The 22,332-nt window shown below is 43.9% G+C and overlaps 1 protein-coding gene across 1 annotated transcript; it reads left to right on the top strand.

The window, feature by feature from the left end:
* The first annotated feature begins 5,447 nt into the window (after window positions 1-5,447).
* nicol1 (NELL2 interacting cell ontogeny regulator 1) lies at window positions 5,448-18,014 on the top strand. Its single transcript, XM_003225387.4, has 4 exons — window positions 5,448-5,614; window positions 12,614-12,760; window positions 14,583-14,671; window positions 17,502-18,014. The coding sequence occupies exons 2-4, from the start codon at window positions 12,640-12,642 to the stop codon at window positions 17,571-17,573; spliced, it is 282 nt and encodes a 93-aa protein (XP_003225435.1). The 5' UTR covers window positions 5,448-5,614; window positions 12,614-12,639; the 3' UTR covers window positions 17,574-18,014.
* The last annotated feature ends 4,318 nt before the right edge of the window (window positions 18,015-22,332 follow it).

Below are 22,332 nucleotides of genomic sequence, written 5' to 3'. Positions count from 1 at the left end.
TCCCTTTGGCTGGGCACTCTCTGGCGAAGTGGCCCCCGTTCCCGCAGTACCAACAGAGGTTTAAGCGTTGACGACGGGCCTTCTCGGCGGCATCTAGTCTGGGACGCACATTGCCCAACTGCATCGGCACCTCCTCGCCTCCTCTGGGGTATGGGGTTGGCGGTGGGGGTCTCCACACTGGACGTGGCTGAACGCTGGCGGGAGCGGGGGGTTTTGCCCCGGCTCTACTGCCCTGGCCTCGAACCCACTGTTTCCTGTTGGCAATCATGACTTCAGCCCGTAAACATTGATCAATGAGTGCCTCGAGGGTCTGGGGAGGATCCACCTTGGAGATTTCTTCCAGCATTTCAATGTTGAGACCCTCCCGGAATTGTCCTCTGAGGGCTACATCGTTCCAGCCGGTGTTGTGGGCCAGCACTCGGAACTCGGCTATATACTGAGACATAGGTCTGTCTCCTTGGAAAAGGCGACGGAGTTTGTGACCGGCTGCCTCCAAATTGTCCTCGATTCCCCAAGTCTCCTTGAGGTGGTCCAAGAAGTGTTGCGCTGATCTTAGGTGTGGAGAGGCTTGGTCGAACAGTGCCGTCGCCCAATTGGCCGCTGGCCCGTCTAGAAGACTGTAAACCCACGCCACTTTGATGTCTTCTTGGGGAAACTCGGCATCACGGGCCTCTAGATAAGCTTGACATTGGCGACGGAAAACATGAACCTTAGAAGCTTCTCCAGTAAACTTGGTAGGCAACGCCATGGCCGGGAGGCGGATTCCGCGCTCCCGCAAGCCCTTTATTTCTCCATCCTGGGCGTTGAGTCTGTCGCGGATGCGATCCACTTCGTCCTTGCTGATGGTGTAGCTCAGTGGCTGCCCACCGGGCACGGTTCCGGTAGACATTCTGGCCGAGGTTAATTGGTGCTTAGGGTGGCGGAGTCAAACTGTCACGACCCAGGCTACAGAGCACCAATAACCATACGCAGAGGCCAGATTCTATCTAATATCTTTATTAAGGAAATATATAAAGTTAGTAAAAGCAAATGTAAAAGATAGTCCAGAAGCAGACCTTTCAGGAAAGGTCAAAATTAGTCCAAAGAAATAATGTCCAATATGAAATATTAAGGTCCAAAGTTGTAATCCAATAACCGAAACACTCACTTTGACAAGCAAAGTGAGGGGAGATGACAAGGTCCTTTAGTCCATGAAACTTGAGCGAGGCTAGGAAATAACTTGATACTTGAAACAAGGCTTAAAACGTGGTACAAGGTAACTAGGAACAAGAACAAGGTCCGTGGAATAACTTGGTAAAATCCGTGGAACAAGGCAAGGATTGGTCCTGGGAAACAAGGCAAAGTCCGTAGATAAACAAAGGCTGGGAAGCAAGGCGAAGGCTGGATAGCAAGGCAAGGCTTGAGCAGGAGCGAGGCTTGAATCGGAGCGCGCTGTCCAGACACAACTCGCTCCGTAGGCTGACGAATTGACTCCGCGAAGTTACTACGCGGGCAAAACACCTATATAGAGTCTAACTTTCCCACCGAAGCAGATCTCTGGGAATCAGAAACGAAAGCTAAACTCTGAGACCAGATGTTAAACTCCTTAAAGATTCTCACGAGAAGCAGTCTTAATTGGCTACATTCTTAGCTGCAATTCTTGCACTCCTGCGCGAAGCTGAATCCAAACTTCTCTGTTGTTTACAAAACTCCCGGCGCAAGAACACGGGAGAAGTAGGCTCTGGGCTTGTTTGACATACTTCTGGGAGACAACTTTCTTGCAGGTGCAAGGTTCCCAGATCTGCCTGGGAAAGATCTGGCTGAGAGGAATCCAGTTCAGACTGGGAAGGTAAAAAACCCAAGTTTTCATCTTCATCAGGAATTACCATGTCCTGAGCAGGACTACAAGGCCCATGAGTCATCACAAGGACTGAATCTTCTCCCCCCTTTGCCCCTCCAAAAACAGGAAGAGGAAAAAAGTGTCCTCTTTGCACAATCTCCCCGCTGCCCCTCCTTCTCCTCTCTCTCCAAGAGAGGAATGAGCGCAGAGAGAGAGAGAGAGAGAGAGAGAGAGAGAGCCTGGTGGGGGCAAGAGAAGGAGGGGGATGGTGGGGCGATTCTTCCCATCTGAGGAAAACTCAGAGTTGAGTGGCAGGGGCAGATACAATTTGGGGGGGGGGGGCATCAGGCTTCAAAGGAACGGCTGGGATGGGGGCTGAGAGAGTGTGACTTGAGAAGAGGAACAGTGTTTTGGATCAGGTGTGTTTTGGGGTGAGAGGGAAGGGGGCTGGGAGCCCTCCTTCACGTTGGACTGGGCTGAACTCTCTGGAGGGGAATTTCTTGGGGGGGGGGGATCCCTGAAGTAAGGGTTCCCTTGGAAGGCCAATTTGGATCAGTGTAGGACTCAGGGTGAGGAGAAAAAGTAGGGATAGGGATTGGGGGAGAGGGCAAGCAAATGTGTCCAGAAAATCCTCTGGAGGAGGGGGTAAGGGGAAGTAGGTCTAGAGAGGAGCTTCTGAGGAGGGTAGGTTTGGAGCCCACGTCCCTGCATGGGAAGACTTGGACCCCCTCTCCCCTTCCACTCTCCCTCTGGCTTAAGGCCATGAACATCGCAGCATAAGCAAGTTGGGACCACTTGCCCTCCCCCTGGCGAGTCACCTTAGGTCAACACTCCGAATTCGGCGACTTGAGCAAGGGGGGGCAAGCTGTTCCCCCTTCAAGGGCCACAAGGGGCCACTTATGTGCTCTGAGTTAGCCCAACCTGGCCTGCACCATGTTTTTCGATGCAAAGCCCACCCCAATTGGCCAGGATCTTTCCCAATGGAGAATCCCTGGGGATGTCTGCTGGGGTGGGACACCCTAGACGTGCTTGAACAAACACCCATCCTTGGCTCAGCCCCTGCCCAGTACCTGACAGTTAATGGAGTAACGACTCACCCACCGGCTGGATGCAACTCGTCCTTTCAAGAGTTCTCCCTACACCAAGGCTGAATGGCTGGCGTTCGTGGGATCCGCAGGTGCCCCGGGAACACAACCGTTCCCCTACCCCACGATCCTAGAACCTGTAATCTTACAAGCCAGACTGTTCTCACACACCACCGGGCGCCAGATGTTCCCGCGTTTCACCAGGAATTTGTTACCGAGCCCTGATCCGAAGTGCCATACCTCCAGAACTCCGCCCACCTGGGTCTTAACAACGGGGCCGGTTCCCTTTTATTTTTTTTTTACAGGGCGTCCCCTGTTTCACGTTGGCGCCTTTCCTTCGAGGAGCTAAAAATCTGCTTCCTCCTATCTGGCTCCTTTGTTCAGTACCCTGAATCAGATCTAGAGAGAGAAAGGGACTGCCAGAGAAATTTGGATGTGAAATGAGGTCAAATTGTTGGTCGGAGGGCCCTCCTTGCAGCCGTTTCTCTCCCCAACCTGTCCCAGAATATCTGGACCAAGGTCGCCGCTTGGAATTTTAGCCTAGAAATTGATCTTTGGAACTTCCAAGCAAGTCCCTTCGTGGTAAAGCCAAATTATGTTGTCGACCGCACTTTGGGGGATCGGGCCCTTAAAGAGAGACCCGACCCGGTCCTGAGGGAACGGACCTTGGCGAAGCCAAAAGGAGAATATAAGCCGCAATACAACCTGAAGCCTGAAATGAAGAAGGTCCGCCAAGTTGAAGGAAAATCCGCCAAGGAGTTTTTATTGAGCAATTCAGCTGAAAAGGACGCTAATAGCGATCATTCAATCTACTAGCGTAACATATGTTTCAAATAAAGTCATATTTATACAATGTTTTGGTCTGACAGCCCCTTGAATTTCCCGCCCCGCTTCCCTGCCCATCTGATCGCGGATAGGCTGAGAGGTTGAACGAGGCGGGCTTTCGTTTCCCGCCTTGCTCTGCTGGCCCAATGGGGAGCCGTTTTTTGTCCCCCCTCGGGCCAATCAGAGAGGAGGAGGCGGGAGCTGTTGAAACAATGAGGTGACCGGACAGGAAATATCAGATTAATTCTGGCCCAGCCGATTTCTAAAGGAATTAATGGCACCCATCAAGGGTGTCCGGGGTCCTGTCACGTTCACAGATTTTAGATATGCCTTGGGGTGTCAGACGGGAAGTGGTGATGGGTGGTGATGAGCCGTCATTGACGGGCCCCACAGGGTGCCTTCCAGCGGCGTCCTGGCCTGGGATATGACAATGTTTGCCTTGGGGGCGAGTCACCTTTAGGAATTTGGTGACTCTAAACCCTATATTGTCCATGCGATCGGAATGAGATTGGATTAAACGGTGGCAGATTATCCTTTTGTTTTTTTGGGAAGGGAGGTCTGGGTCATGGGGCCGAGGTTCACGTTGGGGTCATAATATTTCCCATTTGATTTGATGATTTGACAAATATATGGGATAAAGTGAAAATTAAAATAAAGTTGGAACATAAACCCAGCTGGGAAAAACACATATTTTCCGGGGATCCCAAAGAGTATAAATACATATAGGCAGATAGGTAGATTTCGAGGAAATAAGGGAGAATCCATAAAGGTGGGTTACATTGCATAAAGGGGAATCATGAATGATATAAACAATTGAAAATATCTGATAAGAACAAAGTTCATAACATCTGGGGAACCCAATATGGAAATTCATAGAAGTGGAGTTTTTGCAGCATGATTTTACAATTCATGAAGTTGTTATCTCTTGCCTCAGAATGCAGGGATAATCCACAGTAAACTCCAGTAAAAAGTCTCAATCACCTTCTACTATAAATATATGGAATATAGAACATAAAGTCTTGATTTTTGAACTATCTTTTACAAAGTCCTGGAGGGGAGGTCACCTCGATCACAACAATGCAGATTATTCCTGCCATTCTTAGAATTTCCTATAATAATATTGTTTTACATTTGCCAGTTTTTTGGTCCTCTGTATCTATAAATTAGGATTGTGATCTTATAATGCAGACCTTCCGGAGATTAGCTTTAATTAGTTAAAATATCTCTGTATGGCAGGGGTAAGACAAATGAGCTATTTAAATCTAGGATAGGATACAGAACTATTTTGATCCAGATATATGTATTTGGTTATGATTGGAGACAGTTCTGAGCAACTACTAGGTTTTTTAATTGTTAAAAATGGAGGGAACAATATCATTTCTTTTTCTCCCAATAATCCTGGATGCATTTTGCAATCTGTCTGGGTAATGAAGCCTGTCTGGCACCTCCTACCTTCTACCATAACAGCTGCAGAATTAGCTTCTAAAGATCCCCTTTTTGCTACTTCGTCTTCATTATGCTTAACATCTTGCCTGCTGAAGAATTCTAGAGATGTACAATCATTTCTACCCGCTATGTAATTTTGAGAGGTTCTTAGAAGGGTATTTTTGTCTTGTCACTAGTGGTGCCTTGATATAGATTTCAGTAATCTGGGTCTGGATTCTCCCTTGAAAGCACTACCATTAATAGCAAAGCAGGGGAAGCAAAGCCATTGTTCTCTCACCCTTCCCTTTGCTGGAGTGCTCTGCAGTGTTGCCATGGCAGATTCTTTCTGGGTAAGATAAAGACAGGCAGTGCACATGCTCAGAGATACAAGTGTACATACTCCGCTAGCAGCTTGCAGCAGCCATCTAACAGACCATTGCAAAGGGAAGGGGAAGAGCAGGTACTTCTATTTTACATTTTGTTCATCTCTTGTAATGTTTTCTCCATTTTATACAACTGAAAAGGGATTGTGCTGATCATCAGCCATCACTTGCTTTTGAATTACGCTGTGCAGATGCTGTTACTTGCTATGCAATAACTAGACCACAAGGTCTGAAACGGATGGTTTTGTCTGGCCATATTTCCTTTCCTGAGGCTGTTATGATAAGCTGTCCTGAGGCTGGGACTGATTAAGTACGAGTTATTTGAGGGAAATATCACATTACCTTTGCTTCACCAAAGCAAGGCGAAAGGCTTTTCTTTGTGCTGTGTGACAAAGACTTCCATAAAGCTGAAGTCACTCTATGCAGTGATTGACATTAATGTATATTGTAGGAAGCAGGTTTATTGCAAAGGACCAAAATAAAACACACTAGATTTCTGATGATTGTGGGGGGAAAACATACAAAGGTGAATTTTTTTACAGGCAATATATTTTAATGGAAATTATGTTAAATAATATGTGTTAATCAATGTTGCTTCCAAATGAATGCTTTTGACATAGCAATCCGTACCACTGACATAAGGCAATGTGCAAAATAACGAATTCACTGAAGAACCAGCTTCAGGAGGTAAATACAAAGATTTAACCAGCATCTGTCTGACTGTATTATTCTTAACTGGCTTTCTGAATAGGAAATAGTGTAGTTTAGCATTGCCTGTTTGCTTATTAAGTCAACATTCTTATATAGGCTGAACATCCCTTATCCAGAAATCCAAAATCTGAAATACTCTCAAATTGTTTGGATTTGGGAGGTTGAGATATGCTTTCTGAAGGTTCAGTGTACACAAACCTTGTTTAATCCACAAAGATACTTAGGATATGGTATAATATATATTGTATAACATTACTTTCAGACTTGGTTTCATCTCCATGATATCTCATTATGTATGAATATGCAAATATGCAGGTATTCCAAAATCAGAGAAAATCTGAAATCTAAAACACTTCTAGTCCCAAGCATTTTGAATAAGGGATACTCCACACGCTTAGCATTGCTGGTTCATTACAGATATATGTTGCCTCTTTCCAATGTACTGCTTCTTTGCTTAATCATTGTGAGACTGCACAGCTACATGTTCCATCAATCTATTCAAAATGACTGCAGTTGTGAAACATCTGTTATAATTTTGTTATAATTTTGAATGTATTTATTTTTTGTCAAAAGCATTGCATAAATAAATAAGCATAAAACTGATAAAATAAAGGGAGCACGAACAGCTAAATAATTTTAGACCAAAAACAGGCAACAACCACCACATTGTCTGTAGCTTTAAACAGTTCTTCCTCTGTGCATGAAAATATGAAAGCACTGTTTAGCTGCTGTAATGATCCCATTTCATGTGTTCTGGATTTGTAGATGATTGCTCAAATGTTATGATATTCAGAGTGGTATGAGATTTGTGTGGGTTGCAATGTAATTCTTAAATGCTAGAAATGAATACAGGTTGAGAACCTTTAACCAAAATACTTGGGACTTGAAGTGTTTGGAATTTCAGATTCCAGATAATGGAATACTTTGTTTATTTATTTTCGGCTCTTTTATCCCGACTTTCTCAGCCTTTAAAAACATAGTACAATATAAACAACCGCACCATTAAAACAATTAAAAGCAATTGAATCCATACAACAAGTTAAATTACGTGATCCATAGGTGTAGTTCGGGGCCTTTCCATAAGTCAGTTACACATCTTTTGTATCTAATTGCACTAGATTTTCAAAGGCTTGGTCAAAGAGCCACATCTTCACTTTTTTTGCGGAAGGTCAGGAAGGAGGGAGCTGATCTAATCTCTCTGGGGAGGGAGTTCCATAGCCGAGGGGCCACCACGGAGAAGGCTCTGTCTCACATCTCCAATTGCACCTGCAAAGAAAGCGGAGCCAAGAGCAGGGCCTCTCCAGATGATCTCAAATTCCGAGATGGTTCATAGAGGGAGATATGTTCAGACAAGTAGGCTGGGCCAGAACCATTTAGGGCTTTATAGGCTAAAGCCAGCACTTTGAATTGTTCTCGGTAGCAAATTGGCAGCCAGTGGAGCTGGCGCAGCAGGGGGGTTGTATGCTCCCTGTATGCAGCTCTGATGATCAATCTGGCTGCTGCTCGTTGGACCAGTTGCAGCTTCCAAACAGTCTTCAAAGGTAACCCCACATAGAGCGCGTTGCAGTAATCTATTTGAGATGTAACCAGAGTGTGGAGTACTGTGGCCAAGTCAGACATCTTAAGGTACGGGTGCAACTGGTGCACAAGTTTTAATTGTGTAAAAGCTCCCCTGGTCACTGCCGAAACCTGGGGTTCCAGGCTCAGCAATGAGTCCAGGAGAACACCCAGGCTACGAACCTGCGTTTTCAGGAGGACTGTAACCCCATCCAACACAGGCTCTAACCCTATGCCCTGTTCGGCCTTGTGACTGACCAGGAGTACCTCTGTCTTGTCTGGATTCAGTTTCAATTTGTTCGGTCTCATCTGGACCGTCACAGCAGCCAAGCACCAGTACAGGACCTGAACAGCCTCCTTAGTAGCAAGTGGAAAGGAGTGAGAGAGTTGAACATCATCTGTGTACAGATGACATCGAACTCCAAAACTCCGGATGATCTCACCCAACGACATCATGTAGATGTTAAACAACATGGGAGACAGTATTGATCCCTGTGGGACCGCACAGGACAAAGGTTGTGGGGCCGAGCAGGTGTCTCCCAACAACACCTTCTGGGAGCAACCTTCAAGGAAGGACTGGGGCCACTACAAAACAGTACCTCCAGGGCCGCAGCCAGAAAAAAAATTCGGGAGGGGTTCTGAAAATGTCGGGGGGGGGGGGTTGAACCCCTAGCACCCCCCCCCCCCCCCCCCCGGTTACAGACCTGTCAATATCTGCTTGAGATAGTGCCTGGAGGGACTCTTAATTTTTTGCATCTCATAGATTTAGCATGGGGATTTGATTAACCCGTTAAAATTCATGAGTAAACCAGGGTTTTTTTTTTAACGTGAAAAATTTCGGGGGGGGGGGGGTTGAACCCCTAAACACCCCCCCCCCTCGCTACAGGCCTGAGTACCTCCAAGGCCCATTCCCACAAGGGGCTCCAGAAGGATACCATGGCCTACGGTATGGAAGGCCGCTGAGAGGTCCAGCAGAACCAACAGGGATACACTTCCCCTGTCCAGTTCCCGGTGTAGATCATCCATTAAGGTGACCAAGGCTGTTTCAGTTCCGTGTCCTGGCCTAAAGCCAGATTGTGTCGGGTCCAGATAATCAGTATCTACCAAGAATATCTGGCGTCGTGAGGCTACCACACATCCCAAGACCTTGCTTAAAAGGGGGGGGGGGGGTTTGGAAACTGGCCGATAGATGACAAATTGAGTGGGATCTAGTGATGGTTTTTTCAACAGTGGTTTTATAACAGCTTTTGAGCTGGCTGGAATGTTACTTTCCCAAAGGGAGGCATTAATCATCACTTTCACCCACTCTGCCAAACCCCCTCTGGCTTCCTTTACCAGCCAGGATGGGCAAGGATCTAGGATGCATGTGGTATCCCTCGCTTCTCCAGGCATCTTGTCCACATCTTCAAGCTGAACCAATTGAAAAGAATCCATCAAAACTTTATTTGCATATATTACATAATGTTCATAATCTTGGAGATGGGACCCAAGTCTAAACAGAAAATTCATTTATATTCCATACACATCTTATACACATAGTGTGAAAGTAATTTTATACAATATTTGTAACAATTTCATTAATTTATCTACTATATTTATACCCCGCTCTTTTCACCCCGAAGGGGACTCAGAGCGGCTTACATATGATGGCAAAATTCAATGCCGCAGTATACATACAAATACACAAATACAACAATTCAAAATATAAAACAGTTAAAACATATAAATGCAATAAAACAGATTAAAAACATAACGCCTAGTCCCATAGTACCTGAAACAAAGTTTGAATATTGAACAACAGCAGCAGCAGCAACAACAATGTATTTCTTACCCGTCTCTTCTCAGGGCTCAAGGTGGGATACAACACAGTCAAAACATATCAACATAAAATAAATACAACAAATTACATATATCAAAACACACCACTATAAAATACATACACCAATACACATGGTACAAATATTTTTAAAAATCAATCAAATGCAAATCTAAAATGCATGGTTCAAAGTAGACTGGGTTCGGGCTGCCAGAGGATTTGGGTCTTTGGTTGTGTTTTAAATTCAGACTTTAATTGTTGGAGCTCTTCCAGCAGGTTGTTCCACAGTCTAGAGGTGGCCAATGAGAAGGGTATTCTGGGTGACAGTCACCAGTCAGGTTCTGGCTGGTTGAAGTAGCCGCTCCCCAGAGGATCTGTGTCCTAAGAGGCATATTATACAGGAGATGGCATGCTGTAGGTAACCTGAACTCAAAGTATGTAGGGCTTTAAAAGTTAGAAGCAATACTTTGTACTTTGCCCAGAAACTGATTGGCAAACAGAGGAGTGACTTTAGGATGGGTATGATGTGCTCAATCCTAGATGTTCCTGGCTGCTATGTTTGAACTAATTAGTTTCCAAACTTGGTACAAAGGAGCCCAATGTAGAGTAGTTTGCAAAAGTCCACCCTTGAGGTTACCAGAGTGTGCACCACCATCTTCACATCCTTGGATACTAGGAAGGGGCACAACTGCCATATCAACTGAAGCTGATAGTAAGCACTCCTGACTGTTGCATCTACCTGGGCTGACATTTGGAGAGATGAATCCAGGAGCACTCCCAAGTTGCGGACAAAGTCTTTCAGGGGGAATGTAACCCCATCCAGGACTGGTTGACGCACTTTCATCCCCAGGTTAGAACCCTTGATGGCAAGCAGATGTCTCTTCTGGATTCAGTTTCAAATTGATTTTTAATCCAGCCAATTGCCTCCTCCAGGCATTCATTCAGAGGACACATGCTATTCTTTGCTGAGGCTGTTTTTGAAGGCTTGGAGAAATATATGTTGATGTCATCAACATACTGATAACACCTTAGAATCATAGAATCATAGAATAGTAGAGTTGGAAGAGACCTCATGGGCCATCCAGTCCAACCCACTGCTAAGAAGCAGGAAATCGCATTCAAAGCACCCCCGACAGATGGCCATCCAGCCTCTGCTTAAAAGTCTCCAAAGAAGGAGCCTCCACCACAGCCCGGGGGAGAGAGTTCCACTGCCGAACAGCTCTCACAGTGAGGAAGTTCTTCCTGATGTTCAGGTGGAATCTCCTTTCCTGTAGTTTGAAACCATTGTTCCGTGTCCTAGTCTGCAGGGCAGCAGAAAACAAGTTTGCTCCCTCCTCCCTATGACTTCCCTTCACGTATTTGTACATGGCTATCATGTCTCCTCTCAGCCTTCTCTTCTGCAGGCTAAACATGCCCAGCTCTTTAAGCCGCTCCTCATAGGGCTTGTTCTCCAGACCCTTAATCATTTTAGTTGCCCTCCTCTGGACGCTTTCCAGCTTGTCAACATCTCCCTTCAACTTTGGTGCCCAAAATTGGACACAGTATTCCAGGTGTGGTCTGACCAAGGCAGAATAGAGGGGGAGCAGGACTTCCCTGGATCTAGACGCTATTCCCCTATTGATGAAGGCCAGAATCCCATTGGCTTTTTAGCAGCCGCATCACATTGTTGGCTCATGTTTAACTTGTTGTCCACAAGGACTCCAAGGTCTTTTTCGCACACACTGCTGTCAAGCCAGGCGTCCCCCATTCTGTATCTTTGATTTCCATTTTTTCTGCCGAAGTGAAGTATCTTGCATTTGTCCCTGTTGAACTTCATTTTGTTAGTTTGTTAGACCTTACCTAATGTCTTTGGATGATCTCTCCCAGGAGTTTCATGTAAACCAGTGGTTCCCAACCTTTTTTTGACTAGGGACTAGGGATTACTCTCCAACATTAGTACCAAAAGGGTTACGAATAAGTTTTTGGTCAACTTTAGACTCGGTTTGGTTATCTGGGGTGCTGATTCAAAAAATGCATTGGATAGACCACATCAGCCCTAGTTTCTGATACAGAACATATGCCATCCAGTAGTTGCCATCTGCCCGCCCACAGAAAACCATATTTAATAAGCCTTGGAACTATAAGAGGGTTTTGCAAGATCAGTCACTCTCATTGCAATGGTATAGTAACAGTGAGGCTGCAGACCATATTTTAATTCTTGCAGACCATTGATGGTCCATGGATCACAGGCTGGGAAGTACTGATGTAAACATTAAAAAATATTGAGGTTAGAATGGCCCCTTGTGTTGTCATAGTCACAGACACCGATGTGGATAATTTTGAATTTTAGAGTACTTCTGATTTTGGAATTCTACATAAGAGAGGATCAACCTGTATGATACTTACAGTTCTTCATGGCGTAGCTTGCACAATGCTGGCTAGGGAAATTAAATATATTTTCTAACAAGGATTATGTGTTCAGTCCCATCTGTATCTGTGTTTAGAAACAGGTCTGTGCAATGCTACATATTTCACCTCCCTAATATTATTTCTCCTTCGTTAAGGAAAACAAATTAAAGTAGATATGAAAGATGCTTAGTTTCCTAGATTCTCAAAATAATTATATACCTCTAACAAACAAGTTCTTCAGAGATTACCACAGGTAATTGTTACATCCTTCCAACTACAGAAGCAGTAGTAAATGTAGTATGATTTGGCAACATTATGTCATACTTAACATTACAGTCCTTCTGCTAGGAAACTTAATTTGTCTATCTCAGCATTTCAGTAAGTATTCTGCCTACAGTTGCATAGATGTGTCTGAAGATGGGGGCTGAATAAGACAAATTAATTACATTGAGAATGTTGACATACTGCTTCTATATGTATTGTTTGGTGATTTTTTGTCTTGCCTAGATTATTAAAAATATGTTTTCCTAAACACGCATCTAAATATGCTTCCAAATGTTACTTTTATCCATCCTGTTTCTCTCTGAATTCCTCTTGTCCTCAGTGAAGGAGGACGACTCAACTAGCAAGATGCTGAAGGCTTGTGTAAACAGAGTGATCACTTTAGCACCACTAATTCTAATAATTTGGCTTATTTCTACAAAGCCGACTACAGCAGAAGAAGAATCGGGAACAACGATCCCTGCAGAAAGTGCGTACTGATTTTTATCGAGCCTCTCGAACTCTCACATCAAAGATCATCTCACTTAATGTTAATGAGAATCAAGTGGTACATCTACACTGACCACATAGGGCCACTGACCACTTAGGTTGGTGTTGCTGTAGTTCAGCCTATGATTGTGCCTGCACCTGAGGTCAGTGGGGATTCTGGACTTGCAGGTTAGCCTGATGTTGCTGGGGATTCTGGGCCTGCAGGAGAGACAGCAAGAGATTTTAAGTCCTGAAATTGAGCAGTCTCTGTCTGAAGGCCACATTTCAGAAAGGCAGTTCATGAGGGAAGCAAGGTCAGAAGCAGAGATGAGCTCCCCCTAGTCTCCTCCCGCATCAAGGAGGGTGCGAGAGGATTTATGGTGGACAGGGACCTTATTAGTAAGTTTTAGGGGGTAGATCAGAGGTTGGGGAGAAGGAAGTGGGCATTCTCCAGTACCTTTGGTCTCCAGGAGCCCAAAAGGTGCGGGATGTCAGTGGAAACTGACCCCCGGGGTCACACAATGCAACCCTGGATGTCAGTCCCCACAGGTCCAATACCCCACTAGACCCAGGCCCTTCAGGAAGGCCCAGATCTAATGAGGTATTTAATTAATTCAGAAAAAACAAAAAAATCTTGATTTGTTCTGAATTGATTTGTTTTTACCAGAGGTGTTTTTTGGACACCTCCAGTAAAAACCGAGACAGTTCCTGCATTTTGGGACTGTCTCGATGGGCCCTAAGAAACCTCAAAGCATTTTTTAAGTAGTTATGTTCCAAATTAGAAAATCACAAAGAAAGCAATAGTGGTACTATGTGTCTATTAAAGATACAGAGGAAGAACAAGCTTGTGTGAGAGGAGGAAAGACCAGTAAATATACCTGTGATACCTAGTGACATTACAGGATAAAACATGAATGCAGGATAAAACATGAACACTTTCCAAATAACTTCTGTTGTGCATCTTTCAAAATACTCTCACAAGCAAGTTATTAATTTTTTCTCTTAAGGGTACAAAGTACAGTAGAATCTCACTTATCCAACACTTGCTTATCCGATGCATTTTTGTAGACAATGTTTTCAATACATCATGATATTTTGGTACTAAATTCGTAAATACAGTAATTACTACATAGCATTACTGCATATTGAACAACTTTTTCTGTCAAATTTGTTGTATAACGTGATGTTTTGGTGCTTAATTTGTAAAATCATAACCTAATTTGATGTTTAATAGGCTTTTCCTTAATCCTTCCTTATTATCCAACATATTCGCTTATCTAACGTTCTGCCGGCCCGTTTATGTTGGATAAGTGAGACTCTACTGTATAGTTTTTAATATGTTATTATAGCAAGAATTTCACCCTTTTGGAACAATATTTTCCCCATGTCCCTCTGTTCTTTTTATTGATACTATATAGCTTCTGTTTTTGTGTGATATTGTGTCTATCTTTACTTGTGTTTTGAAAGCATCTCTGGATCCATAGCACTCCAATTTGGAGACCAAGAAATCAAAAGTTATATTGCTGAAATAAATCATGTAATTTTGTATAAACTTTTTAATTTGTATCCTTAATGCTGATCATTATATTTTGGCATAATTTTTTTTTGGGACACTGAAAACGCTAGTGTTTCTGAAATGCTCCAAACTGTATTGATGGGGGCAAAGGAATCTATCAGAATTTTTTTCTTTATTAAGCTAGTAGTCTTATACTTGTAAATTATATTTCTGAGGATGCTTTGGCTACTGTTCTATTAAATTCAGACACTTTTGTTCTCATTAATGTTCTCATTAATATTACATGCTTATTTACCAATGTTTCTAGGTCGGCCATGTGTTGATTGCCATGCATTTGAATTCATGCAAAGAGCTTTGCAAGATTTAAAGAAAACAGCTTACAATTTAGATTCACGGGTAAGGCATCTTTCTTTGTTCTTAATATATGCACATGCACAGACACGCACAAGCATTTTATAGATCATGGCTTTTTTTTAAAAAAAAAAAGACAGATAATACATATAAATTAAGAGTTTAGTTGGGATATTATTTCAGAGGCAAAATCAGATACATTGCTGTTTAAGAGCCAATGATGTTCACATTAATGGTTAGAAATGTTTTCTTGAGTGGTAGAAGCCTATGGCATTTTAAAGCACGGGTGAGAAATAGGATTGGTACCAGGGTCCGAACTGTTATCCCATCTCACCTGGTAGCATCTAGCCTGTTTTACCTTCCCCCTGCAGTTCTTCTGGATGTTATGTAGTGTTTGGCATTTCCCAGTGGTTTGTTGTTGTCCCAAAGGGGGAATGGAAGCAGCAGGCAGAGAGTTGGAAAAAGAGCTCCTCCAGTAAAAGTGGGTGAAAATATTGTTTGCATTCATATTTGATAGTCAACTTTTTCAACCAGAATTACTTAGGAGAATCGTTAACAAGTATTACTGTTCATTTTAAACTACTATATAGAGCATCAGTGCCCATTTCTTTGGGTGCTGGATATTTCTCATGCTGTACTCCGGCCTTAGCTGCCTTTGAAAAAAAACATGTTTCTTCTTATGCATGCTGTCAAATATATTGTTGTTATGTGCATTCAGGTTGTCTCCAAGTTACACGTTATATAGTGATCTGAGTATTGGACTATAATTCTGCATTCTAAGATTCAAATCCCTGCTTGGCCATAGAAACCCACTGGGTAACCTTGAGCAAATCATACTCTTTCAGCTTCAGAGGAAAACAAGCGCAAACCTCCTGTGAACAAACTTTGCCAAGAAAGCCCCATGACATTTTTAGCTTAGGGTTGCTGTAAATTGGAATCAACTTGAAAGTACACAACACCAGTAGCAACAACAGGAGTGAAATTATCACATGGATTATACCCTACATATTACATGTCAAACGTTGTGAGTGATCCTAGCAATCCTTGTTTTCTGTATGTTACTTATAGTAATTATTATTTGCACATACTGGTAGTAATTAGATTTTGCATACAATTGCATGTGGATAACTCAAATTTCAGATAAAATATTTCTGTGTAACATTGCAAAATATGTATAATCAAAACTTTGTTTAATAAGGTTTTGATTACAAGTTCAAAATAATAAACAGGGCTCTTTATGTTGTTAAAGGCTTTTGTGGCCGGAATCACTGGGTTGCTGTGAGTTTTCCAGGCTGTATGGCCATGTTCCAGAAGCACTCTCTCCTGACGTTTTGCCCACATCTATGGCAGGCATCCTCAGAGGTTGTGAGGTCTGAGGCAAGTGTGAATCTTGCAATTGGTCACCTCGATTAGCACTGGATAGCCTTGCAGCTTCAAATCCTGGCTGATTTCTGCCTGGGGGAATTGTTTGTTAGGAGGTGTTAGCTGGACTTGATTGTTTCCTATCTGGAATTCCCCTGTCTTCTGAGTGTTGCTCTCTATTTACTGTCCTGATTTTAGAGCTTTTTAAATACTTGTAGCCAGATTTTGTTAATTTTCATGGTTTCCTCCTTTTTGCTGAAATTGTTCACATGCTTGTGGATTTCAATGGCTTCTCTGTGTAGTCTGACATGGTGTTGTTAGAGTGGTCGAGCATTTCTGTGCTCTCAAATAATATACAGTGTCCAGGTTGGTTCATCAAGTGCAACAAAGGATTCCCCCAGGCAGGAAGCACCCCGGCTTTGAAGTTGCAAGGCTATTCAATGCTAATCAAGCTGGCCAATTGCAACATTCACACTTGCCTCAAACAGACAAAAGTTATTTCCCTCACCCTGAACATGCCACAGATATATAAACATCCCTTGCCTAGTTTCCAACAGACCTCACAACCTCTGAGGATGCCTGCCATAGATGTGGGCAAAAAGTCAGGAAATAATGCTTCTGGAACATGGCCATACAGCCTGGAAAACTCACAGCAACCCAGGGGTCTTTATTTTTAAGAAAATACAGGGAATTGTGGGATGATCACTTACTGTAAAGCAGATTTCTGGAGTTGAGGCAATAGTGGAGCCTGGGCAATCCATCTCCTTGGCAAGCACTGCCTCCTCCTTCCTGGGTGTCTGTGTGGCACAGCACAATCCTGGCGGGAAGTGGGGCCCATCACTTAAAGCAGGGTTAGAGTCTATTGACTGGTGGATCTTACTGGAGTGGTGTGGGTGGGAATTTCATTCCAACCAGACATTTTAGGACTCCTCTTGTGTGTACTAGGTTGTCCATCTTTGTAATAGCAACCAATTCACTCACCCTGTGGTCAGTGGGAGCTACATATGCATTTAATATGGATGTATTTTATGACATTTAGGGTTCCTTGTTATTGTCACAGCATTCTGGAGAGAATGTATAGGTCCTGGATCTGGGAAATCAATGGCTAGTGTTTCTTTATCACTGGTAAAGAAGGTTCCCCCCATGGGACTGGATGTGGGGCAAGTAACTGAGCTGGCCCAGCTTAGAGAGTCGTGCCTTTGCTACACCTCCTGGTAGCAGCAGGATCATGTGGGGGCAGGCTTTCAAGTGGATATTTTCTACCATCCCAAAGTTTCTAGCAGCAGGCAGGAGGGTCAGCACACTTCTCAACATTTGGATTGGTTGATGCCTTGATCCAGACCCACTTTCACTGTTGTCACCAATAATAGGTGTGATCTATCTCTTTCAAACTGACATGTGGAGTACTGTATTGTTTCAGCATAGTGGTTCGTGCCCAAGCATGATAAATCACTTTCATGCTACAGTTTCCATAACAAATTTATTTCTTCCCTCTCCCTTTCTTTCCATGCAGACAGAGACATTGCTTTTTAAAGTGGAGAAGAGAACTCTGTGCGACTGTTTAACAGCAAATACCTTGAACTGAATACTGGATATCTGTCTAGATGTTTCTGGCTCTTGAACGGTTTTTAAAACGCTGCAGTTAATGCAGAAAAATGTAGGAAACAGATATTGCAAAGATGTAATCCTTGGGGCACTTATACATTTATTAGGCTACTTTGTGTCTGCAATCCAAGTTCTTGTGTTATACATTTTTACCCCTTTTGATGTCATCCTGAGAGTCAAGATATTTTCCAAAGGAAGGGAAATGCAATTGAAGGAGGTGCAATTATGCGCTATTAACATTTTATTTTAGGACTCTCGTTTTTAACTGTATCCATTTTTAGAATTGTATAAAAATTCAAAACATTCTTTTTTCCAGTGTTTTTTTTAAAAAATAATAATAATTGTGTAACGATGTAAAAGGGGGTATTATAACATACAATAAAATGAAGTGAAGCAGAGAAAATAAACTGTGGCTATGAAATGTAAGAGTTGGATTTTAAAATACCAATCAGTAAGAAAATATGTCCCTATTAATAAAGCAACAGGATTTTTTTTAAAAAACATGAGCTGGTAAAACCTATAGGTGAGCAGCATCATTTTAAGAGTAATTTGGTAATCTTCTTTTCCAAACATCACCAGAGAGAAAGTAATGACTAAAGCAGCAGTAACTAGAGAAATTCTGTACTTAGGGAAGTATCACGAGTCTCCTTAGCTCTGGCTGACCAACTAAGCTAAATTTAGATGGCTGCAGTTACAGTTTTAGTATCAAACTTTACAGGTACCAACCAGTGTCTTTTGGCTATAAAATATCTTTATCATATTATATTATACCATACCATATCATACCAACACTGCAAATGTCAGTGGGGCTGGTAAACAGGAACGATGTTTTGCCTTGGATGTCCTCTACTCACGTACAGAGGGCATAACTGGATAGACATCTTTCATCCACTTACTGCTAAGATGTATTTTAACTTATAAGAAAGGGACACAATGATGGTTGTCAGGCTCACCTTAGGAAGGGAGAAGAGACCTTCACCCTTATCCTGCTGGACTAAGCACTTCATCAGACAGACAGGGGGAAAACGGGGGAAAGCGAACCATCCTCCTTCGATCTCTACCATCTTCCATCCCACATGGTTTCCTCTCCTTTCCCTGCTTCCTCTTCATGTTCTCCAGTTACCTGACTCCTCCAAAGGCACTCTGGGCTCCATTTCTCCACTCTGCCAAAATAGAGCCCCATAGAGTCTCACCGGAAGTTGCCCTGCACCATGTGATGGGCTCCGTGGGCCTCCGTTTTGGCAACGAAGACTGCATCTGATAAGGTCCTGAGTCACACTAGTGCAATGTCAAGTGAAAAACAACAGGTTTTCTATTACTCCTTCAGATTGCAATGAAAGCAGTACATCCTTTATAGATGGGAGAGAAGAACTTGCAATTTTACAGTGATGTTACTGACTGGTGATCTCACAGGTCTTTGAAGAATTCAGGGCTTGGGTTGCTGTGAATTTTCCGAGCTGTATGGCCATGTTCCAAACGCATTATTTCCTGACTTTTGCCTGCATCTATGGTAGGCATCCTCAGACATAGTGAGGTATACCTCACAACATCTGAGGATGCCTGCCATAGATGCGGTACCTATTGATCTTTTGCAATATGCGGTACCTATTGATCTACTCACATTTGCATGTTTTCGAACTGCTAGGTTGGCACAAGCTGGGGCTAACAGCGGGAGCTCGCCCCGCTCCCTGGATTTGAACTGCCGACTTTTCGACCAGCAGGTTCAGCAGCACAGTGGTTTAACCCGTTGCACCACCGGAGACTTAAAAAAGGGAGGAATATTTGATGTCCAAATAAATGCAAAATTTCAGAGCAAAAATTATGATACGCAGTACAGTAGAGTCTCACTTATCCAAGCTAAATGGGCCGGCAGAACCTTGGATAAGCGAATATCTTGGATAATAAGGAGGGATTACGGAAAAGTCTATTAAACATCAAATTAGCTTATGATTTTACAAATTAAGCACCAAAACATCATGTTATACAACAAATTTGACAGAAAAAGTAGTTCAATACGTAGTAATGTTATGTTGTAATTACTGTATTTACAAATTTAGCACCAAAATATCCCGATATATTGAAAACATTGACTACAAAAATGTGTTGGATAATCCAGGAACCTTGGATAAGCGAGTCTTGGATAAGTGAGACTCTACTGTACCATTTTATGACAGCTGACAATGACATTGATGGGCTCGGATGCCGCCAAGAACTGACTTCTGCCAGAATCAGCAGCCAGGCTGCCAATTCAGCTGCCTTTCCGCAGCCTTCCCCAGCACTCTGCAACCTGGCTTGAAAAAACTCGAGGGCAGGTTGCAAAGAGGCAAGCTTAGGGAGCCAATTGGCACCCAGGGTGTTTATTATTATCCCCCAAAGAAGCAGCACGCGCCCAGGATTGCTGCCTTGGCAGTTTGTCTGAGAAACCACGGAAGCATCTTCCGCCCAGCATCAATTCCCCTGGACTCCAGCACACTTCTTATACAACTCTACGAAGGCGGGGAAAGCCGGAAAGGCTGGGATTCAACCCAAACCGTCTTGCAAAGTGTCGCAGGACTTTTTTTCTCTTTTTGATAGGCGACCACAGCAGCGCTTTGTCATTCCCCGTCGCCCCATACGATACCGAGCCCTCCTCCGCCCTGTGGTAATAAGCGGGGATTTATTCGCAGCCCTGCAGACCAGGCCGGGCGCGCGCGGGTCTCGAGGGTGGGTGCGGCGCGCGGGCGAGTGGGAGCTTGTTGCGCATGCGTTTGCGCGCGCCGGAGAAGCCCCGCCCCCTTTTCCCCATCCCTACCCTATTTTCCTCAGGGGCGCGCGACGCCTTCTCCTCACTCGCGCGCGCTGCACACTTCTAGGAGGGCGGGGAGGGTGCGCTCCTATTTGGAAAATGAGGAACTGACAAGAATTGCAATCTAGACTTGGAACGAAAACGTTTCCGGGGGTGAAAGGGAGGGGGGTTTAGGAGTAATTAAAGTACTCCCGTTGGGGCTTAGTCTGCGGCACAGCTCCTCAGCGTGGGAAGAGCGCGCGCCTTTGGCGTTGGCCGCGCGCGCGCTCCGCTTTTCCTCCCGCGCGGCAGCCAACGCACCTGCTTTATGAAAGGGCGGGCGTGGGAAAAAACGGCGGCAAAGCGGTTCCAAGGCAGGAGGGCGGGCCCAGTCGGATCCCCCAAGGCTCCTCCACCCCCCCCCCCCCCCGCAGCCCTGCGCGCGCGCCCTTTGCCAGCCTGCGCCGAGGGTCCGGCGCGCGAGCAGCAGCAGCAGCATCTATTCTGCGCAGCGTCCCAGGAAAGCGTTAACACAGGCACCCGCGAAACCACTGCAGTGGCGAATGAATGACTCATGCAAGCCCCGCCATCATGGTCTTCTCGAGGCAGGTTCCCTGACAGGACACGAGTCAAGGAGCGGCCGCAAAGTTCCGCCACTCTCCTGACAGCAAAGTTGTTCACTTCTAGCCAGCAGCCCCGTTAACTGCACGTTCACCTCTGAGGGAAAACGCAACCATTGGACAGTCAACTAGAGAGGAGCGGACTATTCTCTGAGAAACAGAGGCGAGGGCAAGGCTCCAGACAGGATGTCATGCGTTTGAGATTTCACCATGCATCTCTCGGAAAATAACCTCAAGAGGTGTTGTCGAAAGCTTTCATTGCCGAAATCACCGGGGGCCCTTCCACACAGCCATATATCTCAAGATATAAAGGCAAAAAACCCCCATAATATCTGCTTGAGTGTGGACTCAAGATAACCCAGTTCAAAGCAGATGCTGTAGAATCTTTTTCTGCCTTGATATTCTGGGATAGAAAGCTGTGTGGAAGGGCCCAGAGATACAGTAGAGTCTCACTTATCCAAGCTAAACGGGTCAGCAGAAGCTTGGATAAGCGAATATCTTGGACAATAAGGAGGGATTAAGGAAAAGCCTATTAAACATCAAGTTAGGTTATGATTTTACAAATTAAGCACCAAAACATGTTTTACAACAAATTTGACAGAAAAAGTTGTTCAATATGCAGTAATGTTATGTTGTAATTACTGTATTTACGAATTTAGCACCAAAATATCATGATATATTGAAAACATTGACTACAAAAATGGCTTGGATAATCCAGAAACTTGGATAAGCGAGGCTTGGATAAGTGAGACTCGACTGTAGCTGAGTCCACACTGCCATATATTCCAGTTCAAAGCAGATACTGTAGGATTTTCTGCCTTGATATTCTGGCTGTGTGGAAGGGTCCTAGGTTGCTGTGAGTTTTCCGGGCTGTATGGCCATGCACCAGAAGCATTCTTTTCTGACGTTTGGTCCACATCTATGGCAGGCATCCTCAGAGGTTGTGAAGTACAGTAGAGTCTCACTTATCCAAGCCTCACTTATCCAAGCTTCTGGATTATCCAAGCCATTTTTGTAGTCAATGTTTTCATTATATCGTGATATTTTGGCACTAAATTCATAAATACAGTAATTACAACATAACATTACTGCATATTGAACTACTTTTTCTGTCAAATGTGTTGTATAACGTGATGTTTTGGTGCTTAATTTGTAAAATCATAACCTAATTTGATGTTTAATAGGCTTTTCCTTAATCCCTCCTTATAATCCAAGATATTTGCTCATCCACGCTTCTGCCGGCCCGTTTAGCTTGGATAAATGAGACTCTACTGTATATTGGAAACTAAGCAAGGGAGGTTTATCTATCTGTGGAATGTTCAGGGTGTGAGAAAGAACTCTTGTCTGTTGGAAGC

The sequence above is a fragment of the Anolis carolinensis genome, chromosome 3, assembly GCF_035594765.1.
Source record: "Anolis carolinensis isolate JA03-04 chromosome 3, rAnoCar3.1.pri, whole genome shotgun sequence".
NCBI classification, from domain to species: Eukaryota; Metazoa; Chordata; class Lepidosauria; order Squamata; family Dactyloidae; genus Anolis; species Anolis carolinensis.
Note: the sequence above shows the minus strand (reverse complement) of the source record. Positions and strands in the feature narration are given on the sequence as shown.

Coding starts and splice junctions, on each gene's coding strand:
- nicol1 (XM_003225387.4), top strand. CDS start 12,640: ATGCTGAAGGCTTGTGTAAACAGAGTGATCACTTTAGCACCACTAATT. Junction 12,761..14,582: donor AACAACGATCCCTGCAGAAA/GTGCGTACTGAT, acceptor CAATGTTTCTAG/GTCGGCCATGTGTTGATTGC. Junction 14,672..17,501: donor CTTACAATTTAGATTCACGG/GTAAGGCATCTT, acceptor CTTTCCATGCAG/ACAGAGACATTGCTTTTTAA.